This window comes from Cricetulus griseus, assembly GCF_003668045.3.
Source record: "Cricetulus griseus strain 17A/GY chromosome 1 unlocalized genomic scaffold, alternate assembly CriGri-PICRH-1.0 chr1_0, whole genome shotgun sequence".
In the NCBI taxonomy this organism is placed as follows: domain Eukaryota; kingdom Metazoa; phylum Chordata; class Mammalia; order Rodentia; family Cricetidae; genus Cricetulus; species Cricetulus griseus.
Window position 1 is genome coordinate 1,414,605 of NW_023276806.1, and position 23,891 is coordinate 1,438,495.

Sequence of the window (23,891 nt, forward strand, 5' to 3'; positions counted from 1 at the left end):
CATTGTGGTAGACTTGATAGAATGTGTAGTGAGGGATGGAGTCTAGGGTAAGGCTGGACTAAACATTTCAAAAGTGATAGCTCACAACTACAACTAGACAAGGGTAACAGTTAGCATAGAGGCTCCTGTTCTCCCCACAACTATACTATTAGAAGAAAAATTGTCGTCTCTATACAGACCATGTAGACAGCAGACTTCATACAATCTTCCAGGTTCTGCAGATAACAAGGTGTCTGCCCAGGCTGCTCAGTTCTGTAGATGTCCTGACACCTTAACAGAAGACATGGCTCTATTCTGATAAGTCTTTATTAAGAACAAGGGCCCTGAATTTGGACTTGGTCCTGTATTGGAAAGTAAACTGATAAATTTTAGTAGACCCCAAAGGGATAATTAGTATATGTCAGGACTGAAGTTGTCACACAAGGGTGACTAAAGAGAGAGTAGCTTGGCCTAGCAAGTAGACCAGTTCTGTAACTAATATATATTCTTGACTGCCCTGGCAGACAAGATAGTATTTTTTTTCCTCATTTAATGAAATTAATTTTATCTTGGGCTTTCCTTTCAGTGCTCGGCACCAAGTGTGCCATTTTATATTGCCTTCTCTTCAAAGCTAAGGGTTTAAGAGTTAAACTGGGGGTTCACGGGGTTCCAAAAGTTATGGTTGGGACTCTGGTCTTCAGAGAACTGTCATTTTCAGTAAAGAAACTTGTTACCTAGAACTATGCAGCCACATCACAGGCAAGAGACTGCTACCTCTGTGGTCATCGATGTAACTACCTACCACACTGACCATGTGACCCCCTCACTGCAGGTCACAGGGTTCCTTACTGCTGGTCAAACCTGTGGTCTCAGAGTAAACTTACAGAGGATTCCTCATATCTAGATGCTCTCAGAGTCAGAAAAAATTCTAATTATCTCTCTGTGGGACTCATACCCTTCCCAGAGACATCTATTCTGTGCTAGAGATGTAGTGAGAGGAGAAACATATGATGACTTCACAATGTTGACAAGACCTCACAGTCACATCTGGGCTATGTGTCCACACAGGAACTTCTGGGTATCATGAATCACATTTTAAGATCTGGAAGTAGACAGGAAGAATATGACAATGAGAATGTGTGTCATATTCTAAGAGTCTTAGAAAACAAGGAGAGAGGCACAAGTTAAAAATGGTTAAAAATGTCATCTTCACATGGGATAGACAAGGAATGTATTGTTTTATTTCTCAAATGTTAATCTCTATTCAAGACCTTTTATACCAGTTACACATGGCATGCACACACACACACACACACACACACACACACACACACACACACACACACACACACGTGCATATACACATGCATACTTTTCCATACATGAGTGTCTCATGTCAAACTCAATAGAATATTTAATTCGAATTTTTTCAACCTATCTCTTCCTTAGAATTATTCCACCACTGTTCCCACATGCTACCCAATCAAGGAACCATATTTTATCTCATCTTCACATATCTAGTGATTCATGAGGTCATGTATCTATCTCCCAGAGCACATCATCTGTGTCACCATGGTATCCAGCTCACTATGTCCTGTTTCTGGTCCTAGTCATGGATCTTAGGACACTCAGTTATGTGGTTTCATTGCTCTTACTGCCTCTCCTTGCTTGCTACAAAGTCTCAATTCCAAAGTGAGCATCTGATAAAACAAAAACTAGTATCTCCTTCCTACAGAAGTATTAAAGGCTTATGTTGCTTTAGAATAAAACTCGGACTTTAAGGCTGGACATAGGACTTTGTGACTGTATTTCTTTCTTTTTTCTTTATTTCATTTTTTGGTTTTTCAAGACAGGGTTTCTCTGTGAAACAGTTTTGGAAACTACCTCTTTGACCTCCCATTCCTGGCTGTGTTCCCCAGATTTTCAAATAGCCTGATCAGCTACTCCAATCAAAATTCAGTTAAACCTTATTTTTCTAATCACACTCTCAAAACTGAAGGAGTGCCACTCTGTGTATCTAGAAACATGCAAATGCATTTTCTATGGAATTCATCCAGTTGTGTCAGAGCTGTTCCCTCAAGATTGTGGGCTGCTTGTCCACTATGTTTGCCTAAGTTTCACTATAGCACTTTTAACCTAACATATTATTGTATTTGACTTAATTGTTTTGCTCACATTCTCCTCTGACTTGATATAAAGTCTTTTGGTGAAGGAATTGTTGTCGGCTTCATTTATTACTGTACCCCAAACTGGTACATGAAAATATCCCAATAATTGTGGCTATGTGAGAGACACATACTGTTTGAGTCTAGATTGCAATATATTTGAACCTAATAGGCATACAATTTTAATCATTTTTATATCTACTTTGAGATGAAGAAACCAAAATTTATAAGAATTTTGTTTCTGAAATTTCAATAGCCTCTGTGTGGAAGGGATTTAAAAAAAAAAGTATACTAGGTGGGGGGAGGATAAAGTTTTTTCAAAAAGCCATTACCTTTTTCATATCACATGCTTAACTTAGCAATGATTTGACAAATGTTTACTAGGAGTGCTCTAGAATGCCTTTGAAGGAAATTCTTGGTCAAGATTCAGCACTATTGCAGCCCCAACTCAGTTTATTAGGAAATCAGTGAAAATAGTCTATCTGTAGCAGAAGCTGCTGAAATGGAGAGAAATGACTGAGCTGATGATGCGCTCAGGCAATAGATAGGAGGATTCCCTTTATTGAGATTGACTTCAGCCATTGTGATTAACAAATCCACCACAATGATCCTTTAAAATATGACAGTGGGCCTATCCTAAGCCTCCTGATGTAGCTATTTAATGAGATTCCCAGTGTGTGAAACAGCTGATCCTGGACCCCCATCACACACTGCCTTGGAGACCCAGTGCTGTGGACCATGGTCTGCTATAACTGTGCCTAGGTGGTCATTCAGAAACTTCCTTGGGCACCTGTGGTTTATCTCTTGCTGAGGAACATCTTGGTATTTCGTATGTGCTACAGTCGGGAAAATCTGTCATTGTGGGTAGACTATCTTCAGAGCAATATGTCAAGTGCTACCTCATAATGCTACTTTTCTCCATCTGTTGCAGGTCAATGCACAAACTGGCCCAGCTGGAGAGGCTTGACCTAGGCAATAATGAATTCAGTGAGCTGGTAAGCAAATATGCTTCCTGAACTTGTCAAATAGACTCCAGGATATTCTTTGTGTTGTGTCTTCACAACCCAGGCATTATAGCATTGAGTGCATTCGTGTGTTTGCTAAACACTAAAATAATGAAAGATAGGAGTTGTGTTCATTGTTTGACTATAAAATAAACCACAAGAAAGTGTATCTTGCATATCACAAAAAATTCAGAATTAGAGGAGGTGTGTGTTGGCAATTAGGTACCAATTGTGGGGCAGTGTGAAAAAAAAAAAAAACAAGTTAAGTATATTAGAGGCTTCATCTCAGCTAATCCTCACATGACATGTGGTCATCCTAACTTTATGTAAATGGACCTGAAGTGATAACCAATACATAACTGTTATGTGGCTGCACAGAGGTTAAAAGGGCTTATTTATAGCCCACACATTAAAGATTACTGTTATGGTTTAGAAAGTTAGCCACGGGGTCAGCACCCCAACCCCAACCAGCTGTAATGAAAATGCCTTTCCCATGAAGACATGTTGATGCCTCACTGCCTGTGAGATTGGCAGTGTTATGACATTCGTTTTCCAGCTTTTTTTTTCTTTAAAGTATGCCCAAAAACCAGAATCACAAAATCTAATTAGAAAGCAAACAGAAAATCCTTTGTAAGAAGATCCAGTATACTATGTACAGAAGTTTCCCATTAGGCATTGTTAAGTCTCCAAATTCCAGTGTATCTATAGTTAAATGAAGGCCTCAAGTAATCAACCAACTTTTCCAACCCTTCAATTGTTGGCTGATTTAGGAAAAGTCAGATAATCTCTCTAAGTGTTGGCTCCACAGCTCAATATTCTACTGACATCAACAGCTTGCTATTATTCTAAGTTGTGTGGCTTTTGTATTAAAAGTTCTTGCACATGTTTAGTTTCTTGCTAAGCATATCACCTTTTGGTTTTAGTTACAAATGTCTCCTTCAACAATTATAATAATCTCCAACTTCTGAATGCATGTGTATAGCAATCCATTGGATTTTAACTTCTAGAAAACTGATAAATCTACTTATTAAAAATATGAAAAATTTGGTACAGATTCTTCAGGAATTTCTCTGCAACCATTCAGATAGTCTATTGATAAGTTGGTTTCTTATTCCTCAATTTTTAAACAACTTATTCCTCTGAATTTAATTAGATAATTTAGCCTTCAATATGTTAGTGTTGTAGGATGGTGGAAAGGATTTACCATGTAAAACTTTTCCACTTCTTAAATAAGCAGACCACAATAGTGTGTGTGTGTGTGTGTGTGTGTGTGTGTGTGTGTGTGTGTGTGTGTTGATAAAATGTCTTAGACTGTACATTGTATAAGCACTGGAAAATTTATTCTCATAGTTGTGAAAACATGCCAAGATGTAGGCACTGGAGGATTATCCTCCTGCTTCTAAGATGCCCTTGCTGTGTTCTTACATGGCAAAAGGCAGAAGAGGTGAACTGTCTCAGGAGCTTCTTCCCAAAACACATCCATCTACTCATGTGAGCACAGTCTACATGATTAACCACTTCCCAAATGTACCTGCCTCAATACCACTGCAGAGGGAATTACATTTCAGCAGGGATTTTAGAAGCACAGAGTAAAAATCACCATGTAATCTATTCATTTCTATACCATTTCAGGTTTTTAAAACTTGTGTTCATAGCTGTAATTCCATACATTATTCTGTCTACTTTGTGGATTATTGTAATTCATCACTTTGGGGTAATTTCACCCCTCATCTCTTTAAAATCATCCTCTAATCTACTTACGTTGTTTCTTGCTGGAATTTATTAAATATAAACATAAGCAAGAAATTGTGCATGCTTAATAAATACAAGTTACTTAGTTAATTGTTTTATGCATTTCATGAAAAGTACCCTGACATGGAATGATTTTTAAATATATATTTCATTTCCTTAAAAACATGCCTCCTATCTCCCTGCTTAGAAATACCCAGTATGCATTCTCCAGCATTTAGATCTTTCTGGAAGGGTCATGAGGGCATACTCTTTAAAATTATGAGTGATATGCCACTTTCTAGAAGAAACCTGCTAACCAGTTGGCACTAAACTTTTGAATTGAATGTAATTTTAAAAAAACGAAGCAAAAGCAACAACAATATGTCAAGAACAAGAAAAACATATTGTCTATATAGGAAAGACCAAGACTTAATGTTTTGACAACAATGCAAAGGTGGATTAAAATGCATCATCTTCATGAATCCATCCAAAAAATTAACAATATTTGACTAGTATTTCAAAAATTGCAGGAAATAGTTTTAAAACAGTCCAGAAAATAAGCCACTCATGGATACATTAAAGAATTAACATTCTGTGAAATTTCTTTATAGAAAAATGTAAAGAAAGTGTTCCATATTCTCTAAACCACCATGAGAATCCCTGGTGAGAACAAAAGTTACAGTAAGAAAGAGTTTTTTATCTCAAGATTCAAATGGATTTTGTTTCTGTTTGGTTTTCTATCTTGATTTTACAAAATTTTAAAATGAACATTTTAAAAATAAATGAAGTTTCTTGGATTGGGGATACTTGGTCCACATAACTTCAGACTGGCTTGCAGACTGTGTGCTCAGGCAGAGTGTACAATGAAGTTATTCTCACAGAAATTTGAAATTATTCAGTACTTTTCTTAATGTCTTTACATTTAATTGAAATTGACTGGACTATTAAACTAATTATATTAAAAGTAAGTACCTCTACTTCCCCAGTTTTCCCAAGGTTTGCTCATTTTTAATTACCAAGATGCATGCACACCCGAGGCAAGCGCCATTCATGTACCTATTCATTTCCTCCACATGTAATTACAATATGTTTCCTATATCTAATCAAGTTTTGCCAATTGTTCTTCTAGTGAAGATCACTTTTAGAGACCAAAATCAGAATGAATCATGATATAACAAGCCATCCTATCTTTAGGCAAAGTATTTGAAACTTGAGACATCCTAATTAGTAATGCGTCAGTTTCCCTGCATGTGGAAATCTATGAAGACTTTGAATCACGTACACACTTTGCCAGAAGTTATTAACCTAACAAGAAAACTTGAGAGCTGATCCTCCTTTTGACTGCTATTGTAAGAACATCATTGTCTGTCTCAGTTGGGAATGCCATGGGTACAAACTGTATCAATTATTTCACAGAAAAAAAATTAGAATAAAGAGTCACTAATTATGCCCTGGAGATGTGAAAGAGGAGGAGAGGACACGAAGGGAAGCAGCTAATGCCAAACAGAACGGGGGAGAACAATGAGAACCTAAAGCAGAGGATACTGGGAGAGGTGCCTACCTGATGATGCTGTGTCTCTGAGAGGCATTGGGAGGAGTGCCTGTTGCCTGGTGCTGTGACTCTGAGGGCCACCATAACTTTTACAGTTGTCTTACTAGTGTCACATGTCAACCTGACATGAAGAAATGTTCCTGGTGATATAATAATGAGAAGAACCAACCTCTTGTTCTCTCCAAGAGGCCCTATTTAATGTATGAATGCTCAACACAAACCTACCTGTCAAAAAGAAATGTAGTAAATGCCAGACTTCCAGAGTAGACTATACAGGAGTGAGCTCCAGTTGGAAAGCCAATAGCTTAGTGAGCAGATGGTTAGTCCTATCTGACAATAACAGAAACCCTTGATGTCTAGATTTTGGCAACATTTTCTCCAGAAAGTTCTCCCTGGCCTAACAATCTGTTCTAATAATCAGAATTGCACCTATATAAGCAGGACATGTTTGATTCAAGCTAGACACAGTAATGGAGGTGAAAGAAACACTTGTACTTACCTGAAAAAGCCATAATTTTATTACAATCTGTCTTTTGAGGGATCACTCCCCACTAGCAATATTAGACAGGCTTCCAAACAGGTTATTTAAGAAGCTTCATGATACAAACCTGTGACCATTCTTGCTGTGCTGGCTAGTTTTGTGTCAATCTGATATAAGATAGAGTCATTTTAGAAGAGGAAACCTCAATTGAGAAACTGCCCATTGTGGTGGCATATGAACGTTGGACTGGAAAAGGCATTGAATTCTCAGAGCACAGTGGGCTGTTCTGGAAGATTTTGGAAGATAAGGATGGTGAGAGAAAAGCAGACAACGGAGGCCTGAATTGTTAAATTCCAGAGAGAAGTAAGAACCCTATCAGGGTCATGTATCTGGTATTTTGAACTAAGACTTTGTGGTTCCATGTCAATCCTTTCCTGGAGTACTTTTAACATTTGGTTTTAAAGTAAAAAACTGTGTTTACCATTTTTAAAAAGGCTTGAAGGAACTGGAGTAAATTGTATTAAATATGAGTTTGAGTTCACAATCAAGACATTTCAGAGAAAATGGGTGTATTGTGTAGTCCTGGAGTGGAGCCAGAAGTGTTAGGTCATATGTAAGGTTGCGAGTTAACCAGAAAATAACAAGTGCATTTAAAAAACAGATTCAGACTGTGTAAGCCTTCTGGACTTACACACCAAAAATGGCAATATCTAAATATAGTATCTAAAAATAAAATAATAGGGAACAAAGTTACTTGACTTCAGATTTTGCAATAAACCCAAACTAAAAGACACTGAAATGATAAAAAGAAATATATAAAAAATATAATAACAAGGACAAGGCTATATAAGACTCACACAGAAGGTGATATTTTAGTAGAGCCGAAGAGTTGATGAAGGAGGAAACGCTGTAGATGTGTATTGGAAGAGTGTTCCATGATGGAAAGTTGTAACGATAACTCTTTCCACCAGCTGCCTGAGTTCTGCTGCCACATGCTAGGGCCCCAAAATAACACACAGAGATTAATGTTAGTTACAGTGCTGTTAGCCAATGACTAGGATTTCTTATCTGCTAGCTCTGTCTTAAGTATCAACCATAACTACTAATCTATATATTTTATAAAGATTTATCTTACCGAGGACGCCCTCTTTTACTACATTTCCAAGAATCCTCCTTCTCTCCTAGTCCCACCTATCTTTTTTTTTTTTTTTCGAGACAGGGTTTCCCTGTGGCTTTGCAGGCTGTCCTGGAACTGGCTCTTGTAGACCAGGCTGGTCCTGAACTCACAGAGATCCGATTGCCTCTGCCTCCTGAGTGCTGGGATTAAAGACGTGGGCCACCACCTCCAAGCTAGGACCACCTATCTTGCTTCCCTATTGGCCAACAGTGTTTTATTCGTTAACCAATAAGAAAGACATACACACAGAAGGACCTCCCCATCAGAAAGTAGTGCTCAGCTCTAATACCCCAGCAGAGCTGACAACAGAGCGGGAAGAGGAGGTGGCAATGAGCCAGGAGTCAGCAAAGAAGAACCCCTGCACCTTTGGAAACTGAGTCAGTAAAGCTTTGCTGGGACCCCACTAAGTCTCTTCCCTCTTGAAGTATGGATTGCCTTATGTTACACGGCATTACTGTGAGCCACTTGACTACTCTATTAAGCATGAACAAAAAGGGTATGGGGGGAAATCAAGATGGAGTCAGGGAAGCTAGATATAGACTACCATATCTAGGCAAAACCAAGAATGCCTGGGGAGGGGGCTCAGAGCAGTAGAGAGAATGGGGTCAGTTTCTAAATTAGTGGTGAAGGTATCGATCGAGAGAAGAGCCCACGGAGTTTGAACTCTAAATCAAATAACTCCCACCAGCATCTGCAGAAATTATTGCAGAACATATGAAGACAGTCCACCAAATCTGTGTCAAGACATCCCCCTAGAACTTCCTTTCAGCAGTCCACCCTGTCACAACAGAAATTATGGAAGCTATATTAAAATATCTCACTTTCACTCATCATGCCAGACCTAAGCATTTAACTATATTGCTTTCTTGTTGCTGAACTGGACAGGTAGGGAGAGCATACACTTTTTATGTTAATAAACATTAGGACTTGTTCCTCTCAACATAAGTAGTAACCCTCACAGACTTTTGGAGCTCATTAGGGAAATCAAAGAACTCTGGTATCCCAGAGAGTCCTTTTGGTTTATGAAGTCACAAGTGGATGATGCTGAAATTTTTAAGCTAATCAAATTTTCTTTATTGCTTCTACAAATTCTCTCCTAAGTTTTTGACCAGTTGGCATTTCCTGCTGGCTAGCAGCAGCATTTTCCCCTTCATTTCTTTCAGTTTAGTTTTGGTGTTGTCATTTAGGTGGGATTTGGGGAGCAACGGTAGACAAATCCCTCTCTTGTCTCAAGTCAGCTAGCTGTTTATTCATGCAGCACACATTTTGTCCTATGTTTGTTTATGCAGATATTCTGTAAGAACTGGGGTTCCAAAGATTAATTAAACACAGTTTGCCTTTTTAGAAATCCAAGCCTAATAAGAGGCATGCAAATGAGTAAGGCAGCTAACAGAAAGCTAGACAGAAAAATAATGTAAGAGAGCCAAAGGCTGTCTTCTACTGGGAAAAGCATGAGAAATTCAGAGAAAGGAAAGCCTGGAAAGTAGAAGGGAAGAGAGGACAGCCTAGGGGAGACACATCAGTGAGAGTGTGAGACAGCTGGGAAGACTGTGATGGTGGGGCCAGAGAGCCAACCTTTTGTAGAATAAAGGGGAAAAGGTTGGGAAAGAAATGCAGCCAGGCCAACAGTGTCCTTAATACCATGAAAGAACCTAAAATTCAACCATGGATGGCAGCCTGTCTCAAAGGCCAAGACACTAATGTTCACATCTGCACATTAAAAAGTACTCTGATATGAAAGATAAATAAACAAAAAGTACTCTGACATGAAGGATAAGTTACCAATACCTGTTCACTACTAAATCACTATAGGTGTCTCAAGTTGTGATCAGAGTTATAATTTCAGGAGAAACAGACAAAAAATCCACAGTGATATGTGAAAGTCATAGTTTAAGAAATACTGTACTGGATTTCAGAACATGAAGAGATGAGGAATGTTAGTGTGTGGCTTTGGCTGTAGTCTGGATAAAAGAGGAACACAGCTGGAGAGGAAAGTGAACTGGAGATAAAAAACAGTTCTGCAAGAGGGAGTTTAAGCATCTTTGAAACACGTGGTGGGCAAGGGATAGCCAAAAGCTGAAATATAGATCCAGGACACTAGAAGAGGCTCCTGAGCTGTGCATAACTGCTGAGGCTCACCAACAGAGTTGGCTTACGTATACAAATAAAGACAGGGAAAATATGCAGAATTTATAGAAAAGTATGTGTAGGGGAAGCTGTAGCCACGCCTTCTTAGGAGCTGACTACAGGTGTGCCTGACCACGCTTGTGAGGGCGTGGTCAGAGTGACATAGTGTGACTGCGTTTGCTCTTTCGGTTTCACTTTGGTACTTGTGGTACAGACTGCTGCCACACAGGCTGGCTAGGTCGCTCTGTAAGTAAGGCTTTTCCCTATTAAATACCCTTATATTTCTACCTGACTCCATATTGGTAATTTCCCACTATAAGTATGTAAAATAACCAATGCACAAATAACATAAATGGTAACGATGCTCTAGGATTCAACAAAACTTTAAAATCTAAGTTCCACAGTCAGGGCACCCCTCCTTATTCACCATTGTGATGTGCATCAGACTCTGGCAAACACAACCAGGAAATAACTCCCCTTTTCTAGTAAATTGGCTGCACAAGTGGGATTCAGCATTTGTTGCAGAAGTGAGGTAGGGATTGTAACTTTCTCAGACGCTCTTCAACAGCCACACTGTTAACTTCTTTAACCCTGAAGAAATCATTTCATCGTCCTGGTAATGATCCCATCTGCCATCACAGCTGAAATCACTGGCTTTGTGGGTAGCTGCTTCTCTTCCTCATCCCAGGTGCACATTTTTATATGATGTTAATGACATGGAATTACAATTTAAGCAAATATTTACTGCTAACAAGACATAAGCATGTACTTGTCATAGGTTACCCTGGGTTAGAACATTGTACTCGCTGTCAGGGTCAGACATCTCCGCATAATAATGCCTGTGATTGTCAACAGTGACAAGTGGCAATCTTCTCATCTCCCTAGCTGAGGTCAGCAGAGCACAGAAAACCCAGGCGACACAGTGTCCTTTTGTTCGTTGTGGGGCAACTTTTGTGAATGAAAACCATCTCTATTAGTAAGTCAATGCAAGGGGTTTTTGTTGTTTTGTTTTGTTTCTTAATCCTGCCTTGAACCAGACACTGTCTCCATCCTGAGGGACTTACAGAGTATGAAGTATGGCCTTGTCCTCAGGTAAAGTTTGTTTCCTGGAAAAACAGGCCACTATAAGCATTTTGTGAAAAAGACAAACGACTGCCTAACCATCTCACTTCACAGTAGATGGTGGGACACTTGGAACTGGTGTGTTCACGGGATGAGTATGAGTAAAGCAAATACAGAGCATTCTTCAAGGTACAGGACTTTGTAGCCCTTGAAAAATGAGCTGTTATTTAAAAGGTGTGGAGAAGAAAGTGTGTGCTGGTCAGGAGACTGGCAGGATCAAGGGGAAAGGGTTGAGGAACACACACTGAGAGTCGACAATGAGCTCAACAGGAACCAGAGGTGGGGCAGAGGAATGAGACTAGGTGCCTTCCCACAGCATGCACTCTAATTTCATTTTCATGAAATAAAAGAAAAAAATGAGTATCTTTGTTGTGATTGATGTCCAACAAGGGAGCCGTGGAGATGACTTGGCATTTATCCACCACAGTGGCACAAGCAGAAATAAAATACTGATACAGAAGTAACCTGACCAAGTATCTATTCACAATTCCACATGAAGGAGGAAGATAGACCAAAGTATATGCTACAGGAAGAAATGTGAGCAACATTTTGCAGAAGAATTCACATTTTTAGCAAACTCTTACTAGCTTGCTCATAATAAATAAAACAAAGCTTTGGAAAACGATAATGACATCCTGCTCGCAGATGGAGAAAAGACTAGCTTGCTACAAAAAGGGTTATAAATTATATGTACATACATACATTAATTTGTATGTAATATATGTAATGTATAATTAAATATACATATATCCCTTTGTTACTAGGACATAGCAGCAGCCCATATGTCTATGGGCACTCACCTGGGCACTCAGAAATCTCTGGGTTGTTATTAGCAACTGACTGACTGACTGCTTGTAGTGTCCTGTGGACAGCATAATGAGGCAAGGACTAACTTAGCATTTGTTCTTACATGATGTCAAAGGTCAGGTGTCATTAAGCTTTCATTCACTCACCAATCCATCTATTCATTTATTTATCAATTGATGGATGAATGGATAAAGTTTCCTGTCAATATTTTGCTCTCTGTTGTATTGTTTGCACTGAGCAGACCACAGTGTTGAAATGCAAGAGTTCAGTAAATGTTTGTGTAGTTCAGATGGCCACACTGATCCCTCTCAAAAGCCCTAAGAACACAAGGCAATGTGGAAAGAGAAATAGTGCTGTCCCACTCACTTAGGATTTAGAGAGGAAAACACATTTTAACAACTGGGATCAGACTTGTGGGCCTCTAGCCATGATATGTGTCCAGATGTTTCTAGTGAAATCTGCTCTAGCAAACAAAGGCTTCCCTGAAGAAGTGATCTTGAACTGAAATCTGAAGGATGAGCGGGGCTTTGCACAGCAGTGAAAAATACTAGTTCTTTATACAGAGGGAGAGGTAGGACACAAGGACTCTGTGCTATAAATGAAGTCAGAAAGCTGGGTAAGTTTAAAGTACATGAGGATAGCTCTTTGCAGAGTTCCAGAGTTACAAATATTAGAAAAAATATGTAGCGAAGAACATATATTATGTGAAGCTGATGAAATGCAAATTGGCTTAACAAAACTGACTTGTTTACAACTGGCATAAGTTAAACTTACAACCCCAAAACTTTTGTTCATTTGTAATATAAAAGTTTGACTAAACAAAGAAAAATTATTATAACTCAAACAATTGAGCATGTAATTTCAAGTTGCATAACCTGGAGTCTTATAGATTATGCAAAGAAAACCCTAATTTTGCTGACACAGCACCAATTAGCCCTCAAATGGGGCTAACAAAGGGGTCAATGCAGCATCCTGGGGGAAGCTTAGGTAGAACTGTATTTACATTAATGCACCTGGAAATAGTTCATTCAATTCTTCTTTAAAACCAAGTTTTAAAACATATTATTAATTGGTGGTGTTCACGTGAGAGAATTCACATGGAACAGAGTAAGGCTGAGACTGAAAGCGCAACTAAGTGATGTGGAGACAGCTATGTTAGAAACGTGCTGTTAGAAGTGCGTTCTTTGTTTTCAATAACTACGACAGCATGCTCGGCCCAAGAGACTAACAATATGCAGTCAACTCTGGGCTGGAGAGATGGCTCAGCCGTTAAAGGCTAGGCTCACAACCAAAAATACAAGAGTCTTCAGTCAACTCATTTGGTGTTTCCATTAGCACTTATGCTTATAACATTTGCCACAATCTCTGACTCTGGATTGCATATATATCTCCATTAATCCATCCACCCTGTGCACCGTGGGGCAGAAAAGTTAATGCAGGCATCTGTGTGGACTCCTGCTTTCATTCAATGAGATGCTCACAAATAAGAAGATTGGTGGCACAATTCCTCTGAGATTTTCTGTTCCAGTAACTGGGCAAGATACACATGGGTTGATAGAATAGGCACACCGTTGTATGCCTGACTATAGACTTGCAAAAAATTCCAATTCTGTGTTACACAGTGCTCACCGTGCAGCAGTGTCTCATGGTTCATCGATACCTTGTTTTTTCAGTGCCTCTTCCTGACCTTCAGGGGTCATGGCCAGTATTTTTGCAGCAGGTACATGGTTAAGTGCAGGGATCTGGAGAGGCATGCCTTGCTCCTGAGTTTACAACTGCCAGTGTGGAGCTCACAGATAAAGTAGGGTGAGGGATGTGTATTAGCTTACCAATAAGAAAATAACTGATTTCTTATTTATTGAAATATCTAAATTGGAAAAAATAGTTCTCTGGTGCAGAAATAATAAAAGCTTCTATCTTTTTGAAGGTTAGCTCTTGGGAATGTGAAGTGATAAAAAAATGCTATACCTAAATACTTTCAGCATCTCAAACAATGAGATGAAGAACACTAGTCCATCGCAGAAGCTATATAGCTTGCTCCAAATATAATTTTCATTAAAGAACACCTATACATCACCTAAAATGATCCTAGAACCAAACATTTCCCTGACAAGTTCAAATTCTCTATCTTGAAAGTACAACCATAAAACTTCCTTTGAGTTGGTTAGCCGTGATGATAAGTTTCATGTTTATACATTGAAAGTTTTTCATTCCTTATGCTCTTTTTGTCTGATGTTACTAGGTAGCCACCAAATTTGACTTATGCAGATAATTTCTAGGGTCCAACTTCAGGATGTAGGGGAAAGAGACTTCCACAAGTCCCTTCCCGTGCTGCAGCAGAGCAGGTGGAAGGGTGAATGGGGAGTCTGGGGCAGAGCAGACCAACTCTTCTGCCATGTTCCTGTGAAGAACAGCAGGGGGGAGAGAACAGGTAAAAAGGGCATCAGAGGCGGTGATGAATGAAACGGGAGTGTGCCTGCTGCTGGAGGGTACCCAGCAGAGACACAGGGACTGTGCATGGCCAAGAGAGGGACTCCAGGCTGGAGTCTCTAGAGACAAGAAAAGGTCAAGAAGAGATCAAGCGACCAAAAGACAGATGAGAAAGACATACAAATTTGGGAAAGCCAGATGTAGTGAATTAGAATAAGAAAAGTTAATGAAAACACATAAATACATTGCACTAAATTCAAACTAAATCTGCACCCAGATCAATTTCAACCAAGTTCTATATAGGCCACTTTATGCCACAGGGATGTGATTTTTGTTGAGGGAGGGGCGATGTTTGGGTTTTTTGTTAATGTTGTTTTGCTTGGAGTTTTTTAATGGCTTGTTTTGGTTTTTGTCTTATTTTTAATTTAAGGTCATACTCTGTACTCTTAGTCTACTAGTAGGATTAGAGGGGTGAGCTACTATTCCTGGCACCAGAGAAATAAGATAAAGAGGAAATCTGTGTAGCAAGAGAAATTTCTTGTCTAATTGTCTTTGAAATGTATCTGCTAATGGGCATGGGAGCCTAATCTCAAGTTTCAAGTGGTTAGAGTCAGTCTACTTGGGCTGTCACCACTTTGGGGAGCAGCAGTGAGGGTGCGGGGAGTAGGAGGCAATTTCCTGGAGGACAATGGTTGAATAGCAAGCATCTAATCCCCACTTGAGGCATTTGTCAGAAGTATAAAGGGAAGTCAATAGCCGAATTGTAACTTTCTGAAACAAATCTTGGTACAGTTGCAGAAAAGGCAGAAAGTCTTGTTGAACCCATGCTAAGCTTGGGAGACTGTGCCAAGACTTTACTAAATGAAACTCTTCATAATGCATCTACACTTGGGAAGGAAGGAGATGGGCCAGCAGGGAATCAGTGACGGGATGAACTGCTAACTGATGTATGGGTCTCCTGGGATGCTGGACTAAGTCAAAGGAGCACATAAGGAGGTGTAGTCAACAAGTGGTGTCTTCATGCTGAGGCTGAAGAGGTGATAATGGTCATTGTGATGGCAGTCTGTGTGTTATCTTAAGAGAGTGACTGAAAGGGATTTGAGGAATCCAGTTACGAGCATGGGTTGCTTCTCTGTAACACGATCTAATAAAAGACCCAGAGACTGATATTGAGGTTCAAACTTCAAGCTGAATATCAGAAAAGCAAAGCAGCTGGCCACTAGCTTCTTACCTCTACCTCAGGCTGAATGGGCTGATCCTGTCTCCATGAGCTCTCACCAAGCCTCAGACTGTAACCTGTCCTCATTGTGGCTGGAGAATGAATGCCTCCTACTGACTACTTGCTCCCCTCTTTTATACCCCACTAGTTCTGGGATTAAAGGTGTGAGATATAATTCTTTTTTAGACTGATTCAATCTCATGTATCCCTGGGTGGCCTTGAACTCAGAGATACATCTACCTCTTAATCCTGAGTCCTAGGATTAAAGGTGTGTACAACCACCTCCTAGCTTCTGGCTGTTAGGATTAAAGGTGTGTAGACCACTGCCTGATCTCTATTGCTTTTCTGAATCCTCAGTCAAGCTTTAATAAATCATAAATATGTGTCACTACACTTTTCTGTTCAATTCAGATGAGCTTTAAGTTCCTGGGGGGGGGGGTGGACACACAACAGTGACAAGGGAGTTTGGATCCAGGCTTCCTGCATCTCAGTGTTACATGCTCATTACTGTGGTTGGAATATCAGCAGCAGGAAGGATGTCTGTGCCAGCCAGGGACCAGAAAATAGACTCAGGATGACCAGATGGCACTAGTAAGCATAAAAAAGTTACAGGAAGTGGAGCTCTTCATGCCTACAGGAAGCAGGGGGAGGACATGGAGTAAGCACAGGTCGGGTGTGACATGTTCTGTGTAATGTGAGACATAATCTTTGAGTCATGCAACAAGAACACTGGCATAGCTCCCAACTGCAGTGAATATTGAAGCTGGAAGATGTAAATGCCGTTTACATCTTTATCCCTTTATCCCTTCCTTTCTCTACCGTCTGTAGAGAAAGAAAATAAATCGAGTTCTCAACATGGGATGAATACATTTGTTACATAATTTTAACTCTTAAATTTAGATTCTTGCTAGGTCAACAAATTTGAGGTCTCAGTGGATGATGATGCAGTAAAGTAAGGTGTCTGAAATCAGAACTGCTTCCCTTGACCAAGCCAGAAAACCTGAACATAATTCCCACAGGGACTAAGCTGTGTTGTTTTTTTCTCCATTCTGGAGTGCAATAGGACCTAATAAATGCTGAGTGAATTTGTCAAAGAATTCAAACTCTGGCATCTGACCTCTTCCTACTAAAGTCTCTGCCTGAGAAACACCATGTACATGTGAACCACCTGTCATTTTCCACAGGATGATTCTTGACTCCTAAAATTTAGTCACCATAGTTCACATAAACTTTAAGATCAGGCTAGCCTTCCTCATCTGTTAGTTGTGTAACTTTGGGGCATATTCATTTGTTCCTTCAGGCACTGATCCCAATGAAATGAAGTTTAAAACTAACTCACCAAGCACTGAGCACCAAGTGGTTTGGACATAGATGAACCATTTCCCCAAAGGTTCATCTTTCAGGAGCTTAGTCTGGGTGTGACAGTGCTGAGGGAGGAGTGACTGAACTGTTCAGAGATAGAGCCTGACTGGAGATAATTAAGTCACTAAAGGCCTTGCCCTTGACAGAAATTAATGTAGTCCTCACAGTAGTTCCCAGGAGAATGGGCTGATGTAGCAGATTCCAGCTTGCATTTTTCCCTTCCTTTATCCTATGGTCAGTTCTCTTTCTGTCCCTGCTATGTTGTAATATAGCCAGAGAGACCTTGATGAAATGGAGGCCTGCAGCCACCAGAATTGGGAACTTGATAAACCTCTTTACTTCTTGGGTATTTGGCTATAAGAATAGAATTGGATTTAAGCAAACAGAAACTCCCAGAAGTCTCCCCACGAGTGTAGTGCTGCTGCCATCGCCTAGTACTGATGGAGAACCTGGGATAAGAAAGTGACAGCTTGGATCTGCCCACCCTCAAGTGCAAGTCTTCATGTTACTCCCACTGCCTATCAACAGTGATTCTCCTTCAATGACCGCTTAAAACACATTAGTGAAAATAATCTGTGGGGAAAAAACCTTGATGAGGCTTGGGCTGAGTTGGTGAACAAGGACCTTGGTTTGGCCCCCAGCATCATAATAAATTGAGTATGGTAGCACATGACAGTGTCACAAATTTAAAGTCATTCTTGGCTCTACAATGAGTATGAATGAGGCTATCCCAGCATTGTTGAAGCCCTATCTCAAAAAACACAAACTAAAGGTGTCTTACTGTAGGGAGTGCCCAAAAAATGGTAGCCTTTGTTGTTGGTTATTTTATTATCGATGATGCTGTCCTAGGCAGTTGCATGCTGATTTGATAGAGGAGCCGCTGTGTCTGAAAGGGAATTGGATTATTTCCTTTGGACACCTCTAACTGGGAACATTCCCTATCCGCTTGTGCAGATTTTGCTCTGTGCCTGTGACTCTGATAATAATTTCTGGTCCAACTATGGAATCAGATAAAAACAACCCTGCTTCCTTATAACAACTCTGCTTTGTTTAAAGATGAGTGTCTTCTCCCCTCTACACCATGTGGGCCACCTTAGCCATTTGTACTTTAGAACTATTTACAGGCATGCTGCATAAGTTTACCTTGTTAAAGACATCTTTGTACTTGGGCATTCGGAGAAAGCAAAATTCTGTCATTCACACATGATCTACTGGCATCTATAGAACAGGACATCCAAAGAAACAGCGCCACCATTGTCTGATTACATTCCCACATGCTGTATGTAGTGTCTTTTTGTGTGGAGGAGTTGTCTATATAGTGAATTAATTCACAGTGAATACCAAGCTTGCTATTGGCTTCTCCATTTTGTTCACTGCTTTTGCTTCCAGACTTCTGAACTTGTTCTAAGTTGTGTAAGATTCTACACTAGCATCTACTAATGGTCATGTCTAGAACTGGCCAGCTTTCCGGCATCTTTACATCTCTTGAGATGTTAATTCTATCATTTCACATATTGTGTCATTTCCTTCCCCACATTATGTCATCTTTTCCCCTATTCCATCAATAAATACTCATCTGAGTATTTAAATGGGATATATTAAACTCATAGGCACTAAAATATTCATAAGAGCTTATGGTTTAAAGTACTTTAATTAATTATGAATCAATTACATTTTCTCTACAGTGCCTTTCATTATTGTCACTAGAATACCTTTATTGTCTGCTCAACAATTACTGAAATATAACATCATTTTTTCCTATGTATTAGTGAAAATGGATGTATTAAAACAAAGCTTTAAAATTTTATGGGCATTTTAGAGAGATTGATTCTGAAACAAAACAAAGAAGAATAAAATTAATGTAACCTTGAAACAGGCTCACCCTATGGAGGTGACCTTTCTGTCTCCAAAGAAATTAACTGAAGAGGTTAGACAATCTCAAGGCATGTTGCACATCACAACTGAGAGGACCATAAGTAGGCTTTTCATCAAGTGCTGAGCAATTTCAGTCATCCAATTTTGTGTATCGGGGTTTCAAACGAGTGCTATGAAACTCATGAATAAAACATTTGCCACTTGTGAAAGCCAAAGGGCTTATAATAAAGCAAGTGTATTGTTAAATAAAAGATTTAAGTAAAAGTGGAAGAAAGTTTCTTAATCCGAAGCTTAGGCTTCCTTTGTGAGTTGCAGATTTTAGATGTTACTAAAAACAAAAAAGTTTTACAACAAAACTGAAATAGTAAAGAAGGAAAAACAATTTAAGGGCCAACAATCTGAACATGCAGGAGAATGAGGCTGGAATAGAATTTCCAACATTTTAAAAAAAATTCTGTGTGGTGTGTGTAAAGTCACATTATTTTTATAAGTTTTATTTAAATTAGAAACAATCCACAGGGCGTTGGGGGGCATGCCTTTAATCCCAGTACTTGGGAGGCAGAGGCAGGTGGATCTCTGTGAGTTCTAAGCCAGCCTGGTCTACAGAGCAAGTTCCAGTACAGGCTCCAAAGCAATACAGAGAAAGCCTGTCTCAAAGAAAAAAATCTTATTTTACATATCAACCCCAGTTCCCTCTCTCTCCCATCCTCCCCCCCCCTACTCCCCAGGGAGGGTGAGGCCTTCTATGGGGAATCATCAAAAATCTGTCAAGTCATTTGGGGCAAGGCTTAGGCCCTCTCCTGAGTATCTAGGCTAGGAGAGTATCCCTCCATGGGGAATGGGGTCCCAAAGTCCATTCGTGCACTAGGGATACATCCTGGTTCCACTGTCAGAGGCTTCATAGACTGCCCAGTCCTCCTAGCTGATACCCATGTTCAAGGGGCCTGATTTGGTCCTATGCTGGTTCCCCAGCTGTCAGACTGAGGTCCATGAGTTCCCACTTGCTTGGGTCAACTATTTCTGTGAGGTTTCCCAGAATGGTCTTGATCCCTTTGTTCTTCACACCTCCCTCTCCACAACTGGATTCCAGGAGCTCAGCTCCCTGCTTAACTGTGGATCTCTGGTAAAGCCACATTCTTAGCATTGTTATAAGATCAAAATGCCAATCAACTCTGAAAAATGTTGAAGATGCTCTACAGTATCACATATCTGGAAGTTTAATTCTTTATGTTAAAATAAGCATATTTCTGTTATTACACACATTTGCTTTTGTCTTTACTAAATCCTAAAATCATTATGTGTGTCAAGAAATGATTTTCTCTCCCCTCCCATGCTCCCAATTTGCTCAGGAGATCTTGTCCCTTTCCCCTTCTCCAGGGGACCATGTATGTCTCTTTTGGGGGTCCTCCTTGTTTACCAGCATCTCCAGCAGCCTGGGCTGCAGGCTGGCAATCCTTTACTCTATGTCTAAAATCCACATATGAGTGAGTATATACAATGCCTGTGTTTTTCTGACTGGGTTACCTCACTCAGAATGGTTTCTTCTAGTTCCATCCATTTCCCTGCGAATTTCAAGATTCCATTGCCTTTTTTTCCGCTGAGTAGTACTCCATTGTGTAAAGGTACCACATTTTTTCTATCCAATCTTCAGTTGAGGGGCATCTTTAAAATAAATTTATTTATGATTTTTTTATCAGTAAAGTCCTAATTTGTAGACCCACATTATAGAGCTACACACCCAGTGTCACCTAGGTTTCTCAGGTAAACCATCCTGACCCAGATAGAGAAGTGACCCACAGGTCACTCTAAGGCTATGCATCTAATCATAAGCACTAGTTCTTTGGTGGCAAAAAATGAAGAGAGAGGAAATCAAAGGCTCAAATTCTGACTATCATGTCACAGTTCTGCAATGCTCTGTGCCCACAGGCATTTGTGTATGGTGTTCAGACACACAATCTAAGAATCTATTGTGTGCAAAAAAAAAAAAAAAAAAGACACAGTAAAGGTACAATGCTGCAAAACAGTAGTGCCTTGGATTTCAAATGCTGATGTCACTTGGACTAGAGAGATGGCTCAGCAGTTAAGAAGAATACTGTCTGTTTTTTCAGAGGACCCAGATTCAATTGCCATCATCCACACTGAGGCTCATAGCCGTCTGCAAGTCCAGTTCCGGCTCCAGGTTTCCTAGCCTGCACAGCTACTACACACATATGGTGCACAGACATACATGCAGGTAGAAATCCATACACAAGAAAAATAAATAAAAGTTAAAATTTTAAAAGAGAAAGGCTTGTGTCATGCGAAGAACAAACTTACCAAGTAATTAATAACAATTAATAACATGAAAGATAACTTGAACTATATTAAAGAAATAGGTTAATATTCCTGAGTAATAGGTCTTAACTTTTATAATTGTTATGATAGACTCCAGGGAATTCTAGGTCCACTATCTCTGCATTTTTTAGAGGTCTGTTAAACTTGCAATTTTTTAGATTAATAATAGATTCCTATGACTGACTTATATGCCACCTGATAGCCCTCATCCAGCAGCTGGTGGAAGTAGAAGTTGACACCCACAGCTAATCACTTAACTGAACTGGAATCCAGATGCAGAGAAGGATGAGTGAAGAGCAAAGGGGTTCAGACCAGGCTTGTGAAACCCACAGAAACAGCTGACATAAACATCGGGGAGCTCTTGCTCCCCAGACTGATAACTGGGATACCAGCATGGGACTGATCCAGACCCCCGGAACATGGGTTTCAGTGAGGAGACTTCAGAAATCTATGGAACCTCCTGCAGTAGTTCACTACTTATCCCTAGCATAGGTGTGGACTTTGGGAGCCCATTCCACATAGAGGAATACTCCCTGAGCCAAGAAACACGGGGCCTTAGCCCAAAGGATATGATAGACTCTGATGACACCCTATGGAAGGCCTCACCATCCAGGGGGAACAGAAAGGATATGTAATAGGTAGGGCTTTACATGGGGGGGGGAAGGTAGAGGAGGAGGGGAAGGAGAAGGGAACTTGGATTGTCATGTAAAACAATCTTGTTTCTATCTAATTCAAATAAAAATCTGCAAATAATAATAGATTCCTAAACAAAAGCTCAAGATTCAGGAAATGGCATCTGATGTGATCAGGGAAAACTGACTTGGTGTGTCTCTCCTCTCTTTGTCTCTGCCTCTCACCCAGCCTGAAGTTCTGGATCAAATACAGAATTTGAGGGAGCTCTGGATGGATAACAATGCTTTGCAAGTGCTGCCTGGGGTACGTAAGCTTTGCCGTGATTGTGTTCTGACTTAATGCAGGTTGGTTATGTTTTTAATCATTCATCCCACATGTCCATTCTCAGTGCTTGGAAAGAAAATTAAAACTTTTTGGGCTTCAGCCACCAAGTGCTTCTCATGAAATTGTTTTTAACGCTCTATGTCTTTTGTGAGTTGCAAAAAGAGGAAAGCTGAGTTTTCTCTTGATGTCCCTTATCCTACCCACTGGATTTTAAAAACTGCTAAGTTTATAGTTCAACTTTTAATACACATTTTGTTCTACAAAAGCAACCTTCTTCTCCAAGGTGACTGTACATCTGTCTTTCCACAAAGTAAAATGGCTTTCTCTGCTTGATTCTTGTCCAGTAGAACCCACTTACACATTTGAAAATGACAAGGATTGAACAGCACCCAATACAAGCTGAACTAGAGTCAGGTTTTCCTTCTGTGAAAGGGTGGCTCCATGACCATCCCTGGAATAGGTTCGCCTGTTGGCTTCTGCAGGTAGTCTTCTGCTGAAGTTCCTGAGAGAATCTCCTGAGAAAATGACTTCCAATAACAGCCTTGCTGTTCATGGCCATGCACTAGAAGTGTGCTCACACATCCAACAGACCAAGCCCCCCACCACCTGGCTTTCCTGGCCACTACAGCACATATGTCACTGGACTAAGACTCCAGGTACATGCAGGGAATCATTTTTCAGCCAAGACAGAGGTTTCTATATTTCCTCAAAGCAAATTTTGCTCTTCTTTTGAATTTTCTTTAAATTATTGCAACGGTAACATGTGCAAAACTTTGCTCTCTGAACAAACATGAGGCCGTAGAAAAGGAGATACCTGGGGAAAAAAGATTAAGGAAAAAACATTTTTATTTTAATTTTGAAAGGGCTACATTGATAGCATCACAGACACAGACCAGGAATTATGTACATTATGTGCTTATTAATACATACAAAACTGTTTGCCAATATGATCAGAAACAGTGCCCGTGTCAGAGTCACAGAGATCATATGGTCAACTCCCTCAAGTACATTGTTTGGGAAGACTCACATAATAGTAATTACAAAAATGAAAATGTATAAATATAAGTGGTTTGTTATTTTTATCTATTTATATTTAGGGTTGTTTTGTTTTGTTTTAAGACAAAGGTTCCTCTGTGTAGCCCTGGCTGTTGTGGAACTAGCTCTGTAGACCAGGCTGGCCTCAAACTCAGAGATTTGCCTGCCTCTGCCTCTGCCTCCCAAGTCCTGAGATAAAGGTGTGCATCACCATACCTGGCTTAAGAAGTTTTTTTATAGTCTATTGCTCTAATATTTCATTGCCAGTTATTGCTTTTTACTTGATAGTTTTTATCACAGGTAAACACAGAGTTTAGAAAGCCACAGTCTGTACAGGACTGAGCCACAAGCACAATTTCAGACATCCTCGAAATGTCTTAGAAACCTGGAGAATGCAGATAAAACACCTCTTAATTCCTGAACAGATATGGAAAACTCAGAATATTACCTAGATGCAAGCTTGCACCAGCTTCGTGAATATATTCATTTACTCAAAGCCACTTAACTTTGCATATACTGTGCAAGACACTGCCT

General features: G+C 39.9%; 1 protein-coding gene across 2 annotated transcripts in view; it reads left to right on the plus strand.

The window, feature by feature from the left end:
* Window positions 1–23,891, plus strand: part of Lrrc7 (leucine rich repeat containing 7) — a 362,920-nt gene that overhangs the window by 217,974 nt on the left and 121,055 nt on the right. For both annotated transcript variants that reach the window (XM_035451112.1, XM_035451113.1), the window contains exons 7-8: window positions 3,076–3,139; window positions 22,227–22,301. In XM_035451112.1, coding sequence (XP_035307003.1) covers window positions 3,076–3,139; window positions 22,227–22,301 — 139 coding nt within the window. The remainder of the gene's footprint in view (window positions 1–3,075; window positions 3,140–22,226; window positions 22,302–23,891) is intronic.